At 43.4% G+C, this 14,824-nt stretch overlaps 1 protein-coding gene across 4 annotated transcripts in view; it reads left to right on the forward strand.

Moving 5' to 3' along the window:
* RUNX2 (RUNX family transcription factor 2) overlaps positions 1-13,551 on the forward strand; it is a 153,082-nt gene extending 139,531 nt beyond the window's left edge. For all 4 annotated transcript variants that reach the window (XM_065630708.1, XM_065630709.1, XM_065630710.1 and 1 more), the window contains one exon: positions 13,073-13,551. In XM_065630708.1, coding sequence (XP_065486780.1) covers positions 13,073-13,551 — 479 coding nt within the window. The remainder of the gene's footprint in view (positions 1-13,072) is intronic.
* Positions 13,552-14,824: the final 1,273 nt, after the last annotated feature.

Here is a 14,824-nt window from a genome sequence, read left to right on the forward strand (position 1 = left end):
CTCTCTTCCCCCTTTCTTCCCTCATCCTCTCTCAAATATCTCCCTCTGAAGGGATTTTTTGTTTGTTTTTGTTTTCGTTGTGATTCCTGCTAAAAGCCAACCCGTGTCGTTTTGGTTTTTTTTTTTTAATGGGTGAAAAGAAGCGCAAGGGAGGATCTAAGTACCACCGGAGCCTAATTTGGAGCCGTCGTATTAGATTCCAAAATTAGATAGGAAGCTGGGTTTAAGGGCAGACCAAACCCAACCGGTTCCTAGTTTGGCCTGGCCTGTGTAGGTGGGCCAGGCTGGTTTGGAGCTGTTTTGAGGACAGGCTGCTTGCCCGTGGAGGAAACAGCTCCAGGCGCGCTGGAGCCGGAGCACGGAGCCTGGTCCTCAGCCGGGCCAGCTCTGCTCCCGCCGGTCTGCTCTGCAGATGAGCCGGAGGGACCTTTAGTTGAAAGCGATTCTAGCCCTTGCTTTCTCAAAAGCAACAAGGCAATAATTCAGGCTGACTTTGCATGCCTCGTTTTTTTTTATTTCAGATACCGGGATTGCGTGTGGACATTTATTTTAAGCAAATTTCTCTTTTCTTTGTCTGACTTTCACTTTTCTGTGTCTTCACTTGTGGAAGAGCTTATAAAAAATGTCTGAAGGGTTTTTGCCTTTAATCTTTCTAACTTTACAACATCTTCCAACAAAGGATTTCATAGTATTTTCCAAACTGTGCTACTGACCTTTGTCGCTTGGCTAATATGAAGTATTAAAATATCCATCTTATAGCAAGAAAAATTTAGCCAGGAAAATAAAATTATATGCCCAAAGACACAAAGCAAATCAATAGCAAGAGCCAGAAAGCAATGCATCACATTTCCCCTTTCACGAGCTTTAATAACAGTTTTAATGGATAAATGGGCTTTCTAAACTTCTAAATAACATGCTTTTGCTTTATTGGTTTTTTTCAGTGTTCAATTGTCCTGTGCAATATCTCCATGATACATTTATTTTTTTAACCAACCTGGTTAGAAGTTGTCCAAGCTCTCTTTTGAAATAAAGCAAATTCAGAAACTGGTCAGGTTATCCTGACTTGACTACAGGCTTAGTTAGACTTTGGTAGGAGTGTGCATTTCTACAGCCCATGGCAAGTACAAGGCAGTGAGTCTTAACTTAATCATCTGTTAGAGAATTATAGTATCTCACATTTACCATGAGCTGTGGCCATTCAAATGACCGTTGCTGTGGTTTATCTGAGACGTGGTAACTTGGGTTTTAAGTTCAGACCATCAATAGTGATTTGAGCTGCTAGCGTTGTAGCCGAAGTTGCCATACAGCAGGCAGCCTAAAGAGTGTTTATGATGTGAGCCATTACAGATCAAAGTCTGTTTCTTTTTCTCATCGCCAGTTTCCTGAGAGGATAAAAACCATACTCAGACTATGGAGAAGAAGAAGTGTTTATTGAGAGGTGTTCGAAGTTGGGCTGGTTTGATCTGCAGCTCAGCTGATGCATGGAGATGCTGTGTGGATAAGCTTATAATGGATTGAAACTCAGTTTGCAGTAGTTTGCTTTAACTTAGCAAGAAAACTCAGGCCAGGTCTGAAATGAATGAAAAAAAAATATAAATGAAGGGCTTTACACTGCTTTTATTAAATGAGATTGAAAATTATATGTTGTTTAAATAGTGCAATGCTGAATATAAAAACGGAGACGGGACCTCTAGCCCTGCTGTACAACCATGTTTAGCGAACTGTGTCCTGCTGAATTTGATGGCAGTTTGGTATTTTATCGGGCATCGAGTGCCTAAATGCGTAGATTGAAACTCCTGCAGGTCTTTGCGCTGGTCGGTATTGGTGACCCTTAGATACGAGAGCAGCAGCTCTCGCTAAAACAGATCTCTGCCCCACGAGATGTCTGCTTCATTTCGGCTCGGTGTTCACCCCCACATCTCCCCGCAGGGCTCCTTCGCACCATGAGCCTCCCCAAATCCCTTTGACCAGCAGGTCCTGAGTCACGCTGACGTGTTTGACAATTTTATCACAGCCTAACGTTACCGCCGTTCGTGTTACTTTGGGGGAAATGTTATGTTCTCGCCGTAAGGAAAAAAAACTCTGGCCGTCGCTGGGTGAGTTATTTTCCACTGTTTTCACTCCAACAGCGTTATTTCGCCTGCTGCTAAAATCCTTAACCTAAGATGGAAATGCCTCCCTGGTATCTCCCCTCTTGTTTCTCTCTGGTACCCAGAAGCTCCCTGTGGATTAACGGACCCTCATCCCCTCCGGAGCGGCTGCTCTTCCAACACCAGCAGCCGCTCTCAGCTGCCTCCCCGCAGGACGAGGGGTGTCTGTTCACCCTCCGGGAACACGGGACTTTATGCCAGGGAGGATAAAAAAAAAAAAAAAAAAAGCAAAACCAAAACCCAACATCATGGCCCTGGATGTGGACAGAGACCAAAGCTGAAAATGTCCGTTGAAGGGAGAAGTTATTTTGGAGGGGAAAAAAATGTGGTTTTAATTGCTTAGATGAGGTGGTTTCATGTTTTATGGATGTCTGGGGGCTGGGGAGGTGCCTTTTCTTCCTCTGTGTATGATATTGTTAGAGAAAAAAAAATTGGGCTATCTATGTTTGTGAATTTAAGGTTTTTTTGGCCAGAAGCATAACAATTTGTAGGGTTTGATTCTTCTCTGAAAAAAAAAAAAAAGGGCGTTTTGAGAACAAGGCCCGGGTAACCAAAATATGTTTGTTTTTGTTTAAATCACTCAGTAGAGAAATCGCCTCTTGTCTATTGTTAAGGGAGAGGTTTAAATCAAAGGCAAATTCTACATATTCTAAAATATACAGACAACTCTTTGAAAGCAAAGCCAAACAAAACTTTAAAAGAGACCTTCTCCTTGATGCAGAAGTTTTGAGTTAATTTAGTGCGCTGGGGCTTGGGTGGAAAGAAACAGCCCGAGAAACAAATCACAAATCCCCATTTCGGAGGCGGAAGCCGGGGAGAGCATCGTATTAATAGCACACGAGACCTTTCCACAGAGCTGCTCGTCCAGGGCTTTTCCAGCAGCAGCGAGGAAAAGCCGTTGCCGTTCGTGGGGATTTTTGTGTTCAGATTTGGCTGGGGAAGGTTTAAGTGAGCGGCGGAGCGAGGGAGCAGAGGACCTGGTCCTCTCGTGTTGGGTGGTCCCTCCTACCGCAAATAACCCTATTGAAAACAGAGGGACTATTTGTGGAGTCATTTGTTTGTCAGGAAAAGTAGGGTTTGTAGGATACGGCCCCAATTAGCAGCCAAATTCCTGTTTGTTTTTTTTTTTTTTCTCCTCGTGATAAAAACACGGTTAGCTGTCACAGGGATGCACGTAGCATCTCTTCGGTTCCCATTTGAACTACTGCCACTTGCTCCGTGCTTCTTCCCGCTTCCTCAGCCATGCAAAAAATTATTCCAGCACCATCCTCGCCGGGCCGAGCTGGCTGCTTCCCTCCAGTCTAGGACTGATGTGTCCTCTGTCCCTTTGCTGTGCCATTTGGGATCGGCAGGGTTTGGACTGCGGGCTCCAGGTCGCTGGCACCCATCGGTGAGGGCACCAGGGGTTTGCTCTTGACCTTCAGCTCCTGCTCGCTGGAGCACATCAGGCAGATGATGTCCATCACTGCCTGACACCCAACACATCATCTGCAACATCAATCCTGCTTTTAACACGGCCCAGGTACAGTCAACTCCACCCCTCCCGGATCCAGCCTTTCTCAGGAGATTTACTTAATGAACAGTTTATCCCCAAGCTGCAGTTTTTGGAGACGCTCTTAATTGTTCTTCGGACCGACTCTTACACCCGCACACGTTATCACGGGGTGGGCGCCCTGCCCGACCCACGAGCTTGGCGGATGCTGGGACGGCTTTTGGGGAGCACTGATAGTGGCACCATTTTTGGGGGAAGAGAGGAGCGCTCTCAATATTTATATATATTTTTTTTGTGGCTCCCTGCTTGGTAGCCATAAGTCATTAGTGGCTTTTGTTTTTATTTTTTTTCCCCCCTTGGAACTGAAATAAGGGCTGAAAGGGTAGATTTGTCCTTCTTTTCTCTCTCTTTTTTTTTTTTCTTTTTTTTTTTTTTTTTTTGGCTAATCTGAGGCACACTGCCACATCTGAAGCCACTTGGCTCATTATGGATTTCATGGAAACTGATTCCCTGAAAGTGTTTCCATATGTGTGTTCCCAATATATCCCATCCTCTTCTAAATGGGAGTACAAACTCGCACACGAGCTGGAAATGGCTTCAGGATGTGACAGAGAAGTCATATGACTGGAGTGGCACTGTGTGTGGCCCTCGCTGAAAGACACGGTGTCCTGTGTGCTGGCTCCCATCCTACACTAGATCCAGTTTCAAAGAATATCTTCCTTCCCGACTTCTTAAAAAAAAAAAAACCTTAATCAAGAACCAGCAAGGAATCCTCTGTCCTTCGTCCTCAGGAGGGACGCATGTTAGCTGAATGAGATGGGAAAGGAAAATTTGGGTGGGGGGAGAAAAAAAAAAAAAAAAGAGGGATTGAAAGGGTGAAATTACAGAGCAATGCCAAGGGCTTTCCCCCTGTCCTGTCCCCCCCCCGGCCTCTGCAAAACAGTTTCTTTGTGTCTGAGGATCAGATGGTATTTCTGAGTTGCTAGCATGCAGTGGAAAAGTACAATTCATGACAACATTGGAAACAAATATTTATACTGGATAGTTAAGGCACATTTTTCTAAAAAAAAAAAAAAAAAAAGTAATAAAGTAGACTGCTATTCTTGATGTATATTATCTTCCCATTCAGTGGATTTACACAGGATTCTTGTACTGACGTTCTCCATCGCCGTGCACGCGTTGCAGCTCTCAGCCTGTGGTTTCACCCCCTTGCTGTAGACAGCACCGCTGAGGTTGCCATCCAAGAAGAGCCTCAAATGTTCCTTCTGATGCCTTTCGGCTGGGCGAAAAAACAGCAGCAGCTGAAATTCAGGCGGGAAAGAATCGGGGAGATCTGAACCAAGGGCGATACGCACCTGTGTGTGCGTCTGTGCCGTGCAGCACTGCAGAGCTGCTAGACTTATTTCCAGAAAACATTATTTACTTTTTGCTTCCAGCATCATGGAAAGGTAGCTTGAGACTTTAAACAAGCCGGGGGGGGGGTTGATATACTGCCAATCACCTGTGATGGCTCCAGACTGAAGTCACGGAGACAGCAAAGACTGAGAAGTTCAGGGGCTCCCCATCAGACCATCACATCATCCGCGGGTGGCAGGTCACAACCGCCAGCCAAGGACGTATTTCTGTAGTGTGACCATTTGTCCCGCTCCTGTGGCTCTCGTCAGAAAGGTTTATGAGTCCTGCATAAGTGAAGCTTCACAAGAAGAAACACCTATAAATGAGACAGTGATAACTGAGGCTTTTCGTAGCTCCATTTCTGCTCCCAACGGTCCATCTAGGAGGGGTTTGTTGTTGCTGTTTTCCACATGTGGGAGGTATTTCTACCCATTCATGTTGTTAAATTTAAGATGAGACACCTCGTGAGGTGCAGGCAGCAGCCACCTGCCTTTAGATGCACAGTGTCACCCAGCAAAACTTAGATGCCTAAAGAAAATCACCTTATTTCAGCACAATTCATTGAGCAGAAAAGTCCTATTGAGGAGCAGAGCAGGTAATGATGGAGCCTGGGCTGGAGAAGTGCAAAGAGACCCTGATTTTGCTGTTAAGCAATGTAACAGCTCTGCTTGGGAAACACTCTCCTTTATTTGCATGAGTGGTACTTTAATGGTTGCTGCTAATTATGTTATTTATGGGGTGTTTCTCCCAGCAAAGAGCTTAGGTGCTGCGCCATAAATTCAGTGAAAATATCTATCTGCAAATTAATCTGTGGTATTTTAGGTGCCAAAGTCCTGTTACCTAAATACCAGAAGGCACAAGCGTGCAGTTTACCGTGTGAACTGGGGTACCGAGGGATGGCGAGGAGAGATGAATGAGATGTAGGTTCTTGCGTGTTGTGTGCGAGGCTCTGAAGGGGTTAAAATGTTCCTTCCTCCCTCTGACTTTTGTGAGGCTGCTGTGCTTAATAATGTTGGAGTTTAAATGGTCCCAACTAGGCCTTGAAGTTAACACCTTGTTGAGGTGAAGGAAAGAGGAGGGGGGGCCAGTTCACACCTTTTCTCTTGCTATTGTTTGCCAAGAGACCTGCTTGGTGTAATATGGGGAAAAAATGAAAAAGGAGAAAAAAAAAAGGATGTAAAACGCCCTTTTTTTTTTTTTTTTCCCTCCCCTGATTTTATTTCTGATTTAGAGGGAGGGAAAAGGCATTTGAAAACATACAATTTCCTATGATAAATGGTTGCACTCATCCCAAAAGCGAACTGGGGAGGGAGAAGCGCTGTGCATTATTTCTGCGGTGCTGCAGGATCCTCGTCCTTGCAGCAAGTAGATGTGTGAGAAGAGTGTCCCTGGGCTCTGGCACGAAGCTGAGCGCCAGTGTGGGTTTGCAGCATCAGAACCTCATGGCTACAGCAAGGAATAGAATCACAGAATCATAGAATCATTTTGGTTGGAAGAGACCTTCAAGATTCTCGAGTCCAACCGTAACTCAACTCTGGCACTAAACCGTGTCCCTAAGAACCTCATCTGTGCAGCTTTTAAACACCTCCGGGGATGGTGATTCCACCACTTCCCTGGGCAGCCGGTTCCACTGCTTCACAACCCTCTCCATGAAGAATTTATTCCTAATATCCAACCAAATAAATAGATGAGGAGGTGCTTTGGGATCCCAGGCTCCTGCAGCAGCATCCAGCGGGAAGGTGGTCCAGCACCTTGGGAGAATCGGAGGTTTACCTGGAAGGAGGCAGGAGAAGGATCGTGCTGTGTGTGATTCACTAAACACTCATTAGCAGTGGCAGGTGACGAGAATTTAACGAAGTGAAGAGCAAAATGACACTCTCCCCCTGATACAGAAGGATGCTTGGGGAAAACAGAGCTAGTAAATAGTCGCTCCCCCCCCATCCCAGCACATTGCAAAAAATCCTTAAGATTGCAAAACCAAGTGCTCAGAAATTGGGAAATCTCAGTACTTACGTTGCCTGTGCAACTTTAAATCAGCCTCATTCTGCTTATGCATTATATTACAGATTTTAATTACAGGATCACATGATACTTTTCCCACGGGATTCCTGTCTCATTCAGTGCACAGGATGGACAGTGCTAACTTAATGAGCAGCTCTTCAATACTTTGTTTTCTTCTTTTTCTTTCTATTTCCCCAGGCCTTGCTTATTGCAGAGCATTAAATTCTGTTCTGCAGAAGGAATTCTTAATTTCTCAATGCGCTTTGCTCTAATATTTCTGCCACAGCATTCATATATAGTTTGTTGCAGTGCAATATTCCCAAGAAAGAAAGAACTCGCTTTAAAAAGAGTACTGATACTGACTCAGAGGTTTCATGTAATTCAGTGCACCTTCTATGTGTCACCTACAGCATGAACTTTTATCTGTCTTTAGCATCGTGTTCAGATCTGTGATCCTGTCGGCTTCAGCTGCAGCTGTGAATATTTAGCGCACGTGCAAATCAGGAGCCAACGTCTTTGCTGGGCTCAGAAAATGCGAGAAGTAAAAATGTGATTTGGAGAGATTTCAACTGAGTCCCGTAGGAGCAGAAACATGTATAAAATCCCATTTGCTCGGGAAAATAATCCTGTCTCCCTTCCTTTGTTCACCTCACCCCTTCTGATTTTTTTCCAGCGGTGGATTTGGGTGATATATAGGCAATAATCTTCTCTGTTCTTTAACTCCGATACATGTCCAGAGGAGGTCAGCTCGTGTGCTGCCTGCAGGAGGGTTTGTGTAAGAGAAGTAGCATCTTCTCCCGTAATTGAATGCTGTATCGTAGTGCACATGGAGAAGAAACTTTAATTCTGGTATTTCCTAACTTTCTCACTCTTCACATGGTAACCTTAATAATACCCTCTTGTTTGTCTGCAGTTGTGTTTATAGTTTCTCAGATTTCTTAAAAAAGCAAACCCCAAGTAACCCTGCCTTCTCAGATTTTTCTTTGCAGTATCGTACAAATATCCACATTGACCATAATTTAGTTCTTTTTTCATTAGTTTCTGCCGTTCCGGTGAATGGAGCCACCGATGGACCGATTCTCGATCCAGACTGGCACAGGGATGGGTGGGGATGTCCCCGTTTCAGCATTATTTGCAGAAAAAATGCTGGGACTCGGGACTCCTGGATTTCATTCCAGTCTCTAGACAAGTGTCTTTGTAGGGGCACAGACTCTTCTGCCCATTTTTAGGCAGAATGCTTATGATTTGTTCATATTTGGCTGGATTTTCATGGCAACATCTCTCACACAAAAGCCACTCCTATTCCAAGTTCAAGTCAGTACTTCAAAGCGTGGAACTGGTACAACTTTTCAAAGGAAGGCTCCTCAGAGTTTAAGATTAGTGAAACAATATATTTTTCCCAGCAGAAGAGTTTCAGCTGAAATTTTAAAAACAAATAAATGCATGAATCACAATTTAGCCTGAGACAGACGCCCAGCATGGACAATTTCAGCCAGAACGTTTAAAGTTTGGCAAAGCTGTAAGAGACTGAAAATCGCCTCCTCATGTGAAGTGTGTGGCATACTTCATACGAGGAGATATTATCAGCTGTTAAGTAATCCAAGCTGCACATATAATTCTTAGACGTAGATGTTAGGGAAGGAAAAAAACAATTTTAATAGATCAATTAGTGCTATGTCCCAGCCTGAATCAAACTATTGAACAAAACCCCACAAAATCTAGTATCCGCTGCAACGAATGTCTTAACACTGAAGTTCCCCAAAACACAAGGGAATCATTTAGCTACTGGTAAATATATTTGACTATATGTAGCTGAATTTCCTTGAGACAGAGTATTCAGTGACTTTCGAATACGGCACCACCCTGTTTTCTTGCATCCGGTGATTATGCGTTGACTCGATGTGCTGGGAATTTCCCTATCAGACATATGCAATAAGCCAAGGGAATATTTTTTGGGGGGGGACTGACCTTATAGCAAAAAAATGACAAAGCAAATTGCGATATTTGTAAGTTATAAAATTATCCTATAACTCTTTAAAGCAGATGGCAGCTTTCTGTCCCCACAAGGAGTTAATCAATCCACCATACATTGTGATCTATAATAATTGGAAGCGATTGGCCAAAGTGCTGTAAACCTGGCAGAAATTTGTTGCCTTATTTTCTGCAAACCACAAGCACAGCTTATTAATTGAGAAAGGAACATTAACTGGCATCAGCTGGCATCTGTAAACCGAAAAAGAGAAATGACCACGTTGCACATTCAGCTGTAAATGGGAGAGCTGCAAAGCTGCCACAGGTAAAATTGTTTTTTAAGCGCAAAGGCAAAGCCATTTTAGTCGGCTCCTGGCAAATGCCCAAGTCTAGGGTTTTTAATGAGGCTTCTGCATCAAAATAAGTGAAACCACATGGAATTTTAATTGTTCTTATTCTAAATATGAAACACACTGGAGCAGTATTCTTGAATCTAGGATGTTAGCGTATATATTGGCATATTAACATTACCACTTTTCCATTCGAAATGTATGGCTCTCAGAAAACTTGAGTGCCAGGTTACATTAGGGAGGAATCAGCTTGGAAGATATAAAAACAGTTTAACCTGTGCTCCTTCAGAAGCAAAGGTTTCTTTGGAAAAAAATGTGCTTTTATTTATTTCTATTGTCAAGCACAATGAGCTGATCAGACTGTATAGGGAAAGAAGATCACTTGCCGTGCTTTTTGCCTTGTTTCTCTTTCTGACGGCACAGAATAGTCTCTTCTCTTTACAGAAGTGTGGTTTCGCAATTTTGCGGCCACGATGCAGGGTGGAGGATCTGTGCTCCATCCGATTAATACAAGCTATCACGAGAGTGGGAATTCACAGATGCAAATTGTTTTCTTGCTCTGACAGAGGAAAAATTAGCATAAATCTTTAATCCTGCTGAGGAGAGGAATAGATAAATTATTTACTTGCACTGTCATGTTACTATATTGCTGATCGACATCGCTGTTTGTGCGCAACTAGATATACAAAGATGGGTGCCGTACCCAGAAGAGCTGTTTATCTTCCCAGTCCAGCAAAGTGCTAAATGTGTATAAATTAATATGCACATGGTGTGTGCAAGTTAGAACCAAAACCAACCTTTACACAAGGAGGTAGCACAGAGAGAGGAGGAGGAGGAGGGTGAAGATGCATCAGGGAGATTGCATAGCAGTGGTGATGGCAAGGAGCAGAGTTTTAGAGGTGGCTTGGAAAGTTTTTAGACTCAGGAAAGATGCTTTAGAACAGAATTTTTCCTGATTCTAAAAGTGTCTTTACACAACGGGAATAAAGAAGGCTGAGAACAAATCACAGCCCAGTGCAGGGAGTTATGGAGACAGCAAAAAGCATTTGGGCAAAAGGAGTTTGGAGCAGTGAGTGTGCAGGAGCCACACAAACATAGCCAGAGTGAGATAAGAAAGGGTTATGGTTATTTGGCCTTTAGGGAAATAGGATTGTGCTTCACAAGCAGCAATAAAAACAAACAAGTGTGGATTTACTAGGGTATGTCAGGAGGTCTGTAGCCCCACATTAGAAATGCCTACATGTGGTGTGCACATTCTCAGTCATTCGACACATACATGGTCTCTTGGCAGCACCCATACAGATAATATTTTTATCTAGCCCTGAAAGGGAGATTGCCTTTTAGTGTGTAAAACTGTGCAGGTAGTTTGTTATTTGGGAAAAAAAAAAAAAAAAAAAAAAGTCGGTTGCAAAGAAACCAAAGTGCCGATATTGTTCTACACCCTCACACTCATACCAATTCTACCTTTGATTAGAAAAATCTTCTTTAGCTTCTATCAGAGTAAACGAAGAGCAACTCTGTTCATGTTGAGAGAGTTGCAATAACAATAAAAAAAATACAAAAAAAAGCATAAGCAGTAGCAGATTGAAACTCAGTATTTTGAGCAGCTGGGGAAATTATGCTCTAACCTTATATTTCCAGATACGTATCAGACCTGTTCACAATATAAAGGATAGCGTTCCAAAATTACAGCTTTGAATCTGGGTGGTATTGCCTCTGGCTATTGTTTGCAGTTGGGAACGAAAGGAGTTGCATCAAGTAGTAGAGTGTTTGCTGTAAAGGTACAAGTTATATTACATTCCACGGGGCTGTGGTTGGAGGAGTCGATGATGGAGACAGACCCATTCACCCATAGGTCACTGATTCAGCTCCAGATAAAGACAATAGTAATCACATTGTCAGCAGAGTTAAACATGGGCTTTTACCACCCATTTAAAGTTCTGTGCTCAGTACATTTTGAGACGGCAGGTGATAATCCCTGGGTTTCAGGCTGCGTGATTTGGACGCTTGGTTGGCCGTGGCCCAGGTCCTCCAGCCTGAACCCAGGCTGTGACCCCTGCCACTTTTAGATATCGTTGCAGGCGTGGGTTAAACGAGCTGGCAGAACAGGATGGAGTAGTGATCTAAATCACAGAACGTGCCACACAAGGTGGTAGAGTCTCTTGAGTCTGTGACTTATGGCAGCGACCACCGTTGTGGGTGCTACAGGGGGCCGAGAGCAGAAGGGCTGGAGGGACCTTCCATCTACACAGCAGTGTCGGCAGGTCGGATCAAAGCCCATCTGCAACACAAGCGTTGCTGCATCTTACTTTGAGGATACACAGGGCATTTCAGTGCTTAGCACTTCCTTTGGGCTTCTAGAATACGCCTTATTTTCCTTTTAGGTAAATCAGATTTGACAAATTGGCAAAGAGTTGGGCGAACCCCTGGATCTAGAGGGCTGCAACGCAGTAAAGGTGTCAGCTGCGAAGTGCGGGGAGAGCCCATTGGGTTTCATGACTTTTCCCTCTCTTTCCAACTCTCTCTATATAAATGGCCAAAGTGTTTCCCTCCCTCCCTCACTGCACTTGGTCATTAGGCTTTTTCTACCCCACCGTCCCCTTTCCCACACCCTTTTCATTTCCCATTTTCTCAGCACGAGCTTTTACCATCTTTTTCTTTTGCTCCTGCCCACCCCACAGACTCTGAAGCAGATCACCAAGCTACTAACGTTTGCTTTCCAGTTCTGCTCTGAAACTTTGGGTGTTTGATGTGGGATTAGAAATTAGGCAAAATGAGTTTGCCTGTCCCTGTTTTGCGTTAGGCTCCAATTCGCAGCGTTACCATCCAGACGTTCACAGTAGCCGTAAACTGTGTGGTCTTTTTTCAACTGCACAGACTACATACGAAAACAACTTTTTTTTTTTTTTTTTTTTCCAATAGCAAAAGGAGCGTTGGGCTTGTAATTTTCCATTGACTGCACTGAAAAGTAAAATTTGCATTTTTGCTGTCGGCTCCGTTGGCTTTGCCCATCCTTCGGATGCAGCAAATGCAGTTTTTCATCATAGGAAGAAGTAGCTGAGCAGATCCTCCCGTAAATAAATTGATTTAAGGCAAGAAGTGGGGCTCAGTCACCCACGGTGTAACTCCCCTGGTGTCAGTGGTGCAACTCACTCGGTGTTGCCAACTCTTGCAGTTTTATTACAAGTTGCATGGTAATTTCTGCTTTTCCTGAAACCCCAGCTCCTGACAGCACGTGCTGAGGTGGGAATCTCAGGTTTTGTGTGCAGCCAGACCTGAGTTTCTTAAGAGACTATAGCAAAAACCCAGAGACACATAACCCGTAAAGCTCAGAAACCAGAAGGCAAATCAACTCCAAATCCACCTTTCTCTTGTGGGATCTTTTTCAATCTCTTGATTTTTGAGATTTTTTTTTTTTTTTCCCCCTGCCTGACTTGTGACCTCTGAATGCTTCAGGTTGGCAATGCTGCTCCCCCCATTGGCATCAGCGGAGTTAGATCAGGGATGAGTTTGGCCCAGCACTTGTAGAAGACGGGTGTGTGATTCTGTTCCTTGCAATGTATTATTTGATATGATCTGCTGTTCTTTTGGGGGCCAAAAGAAGTGGGTTTTCTTAGAAAAAAAAAAAAAAAAAAAAAATTCTATCATCACTTGATACAAAAGAATGGTATTTACAGAATTGTTTTCCCCCGTCTTTTGTTATAATTTTTTAGGTGCTTCAGAGCTGGGCCCATTTTCAGATCCCAGGCAGTTCACAAGCATTTCATCCCTCACTGAGAGCCGCTTCTCCAACCCACGAATGCACTATCCAGCCACCTTTACCTATACACCGCCAGTCACCTCAGGCATGTCACTGGGTATGTCCGCAACCACTCACTACCACACCTACCTACCACCACCCTACCCCGGCTCCTCCCAAAACCAAAGTGGACCTTTCCAGACCAGCAGCACTCCATATCTCTACTATGGCACTTCGTCGGGATCGTACCAGTTCCCCATGGTGCCGGGGGGGGACCGTTCCCCTTCCAGGATGCTTCCTCCGTGCACCACCGCGGCCAACGGCAGCGCGCTCTTAAACCCAAACTTGCCGGCCCAGAGTGACGGGGTGGAGGCGGATGGCAGCCACAGCAGCTCCCCAACCGTCTTGAATTCTAGTGGCAGAATGGATGAGTCCGTTTGGAGGCCGTACTGAGATTTCTTCCGTGGCCGGGCCCGACCTCCGCGAGCCAAACCAAACAAACAAAAAAATCAAAAAAAAAAACCCAAACCAAACCAAAACAAAAAAAACCCCGAACGGTCGACTAACTACGAAGTGCCTGTTTTTTCTGGTTGTTCTTTTTTTTTTTTTTAAATATTTTACTGATATGTGCAACTGTGTAGGTGGGATGATAATGGCCATAAATAACACAAGAGTTACCAACATACATAACCCATGTTTCAGATTATGTGGGTCAAAGCACATTTTTTTTTTTTTTTTCCCCCTTGGAACCATTTTACCTTGTTTTATATTTAAAATGTACTTTTTACAGTCATCCCCCTTTTTAAAAAATTTTATTTCTTGGGGTTTTGTTTTTGGTTTTTTTTGATCTAGAAAGTTGTGATAACTAGTGAGTACTTTTACCAATGAGGAGAGAACGGACTCCTAGGCTATCAGGAGAAACATTGTGATGCAAGGCAAAGGCCGCATTCCCTTTTATTTTTTAATTAAAAAACCCCTAACCGTGAACTCCAGATACAGTTGCAATCATACAACGTATGGGACCCTCTTCACACCCATAGTGCAATTCAACTGGCTTGTACTGGTGCACATAAAAAGGAAAGCAAAGATCGAGTTGCTTCCATTTTGCCGTAACACATTCAGATGAAAATACCTGTCCCAAAGAAACCCCTCTATCCGAGCCTTGCTGCAGATAACAGCTGGAACTTCTCTGTGTTCATTGCTTTTTTTGGTTTGTTTTGGGGTACTTAAAGAGAAAAAGTCTTCAAGTTAGGCTAGACAACCCTGGGGTTTCCTTTTTGCTTTTGTATCAGTTCATTTTGCCTTTGATTAAGCAAAAACCAAAAATAACAACCAAAACCTTTAGAAACAAAAAGTAAAATGTTGTTGCTTATGCAAAATATGAAAATGGCAATATATATTACTAGAGCCAAAATGGTATACATAGTATTTGTGTTCGGCTATGTTCTTTTTTTTTTTTTTTTTTTTAAATTATAAATGTGTAAAATTTGAGGTTTTTTGCTAACGTGAATCATCATATAACTTTAAAAGAATATTTATAATTATTTAATGACATTTGGACCCTTTAAACGTTTCTTAATGTAATGATATATTGACTTCGGTCTCTAAAAGTGGGTTTTGTTTTGTTTTTGTTTTTTTTACTTATTACATTTCTGCAATGGTGTAAACCTCAAGCCTTTACTCAACTCTGAAAAGCAGTTCCAGTGTGAACCAGTTTACAATGTGA

Source organism: Caloenas nicobarica, chromosome 3 (genome assembly GCF_036013445.1).
Source record: "Caloenas nicobarica isolate bCalNic1 chromosome 3, bCalNic1.hap1, whole genome shotgun sequence".
Classification (NCBI taxonomy): Eukaryota; Metazoa; Chordata; class Aves; order Columbiformes; family Columbidae; genus Caloenas; species Caloenas nicobarica.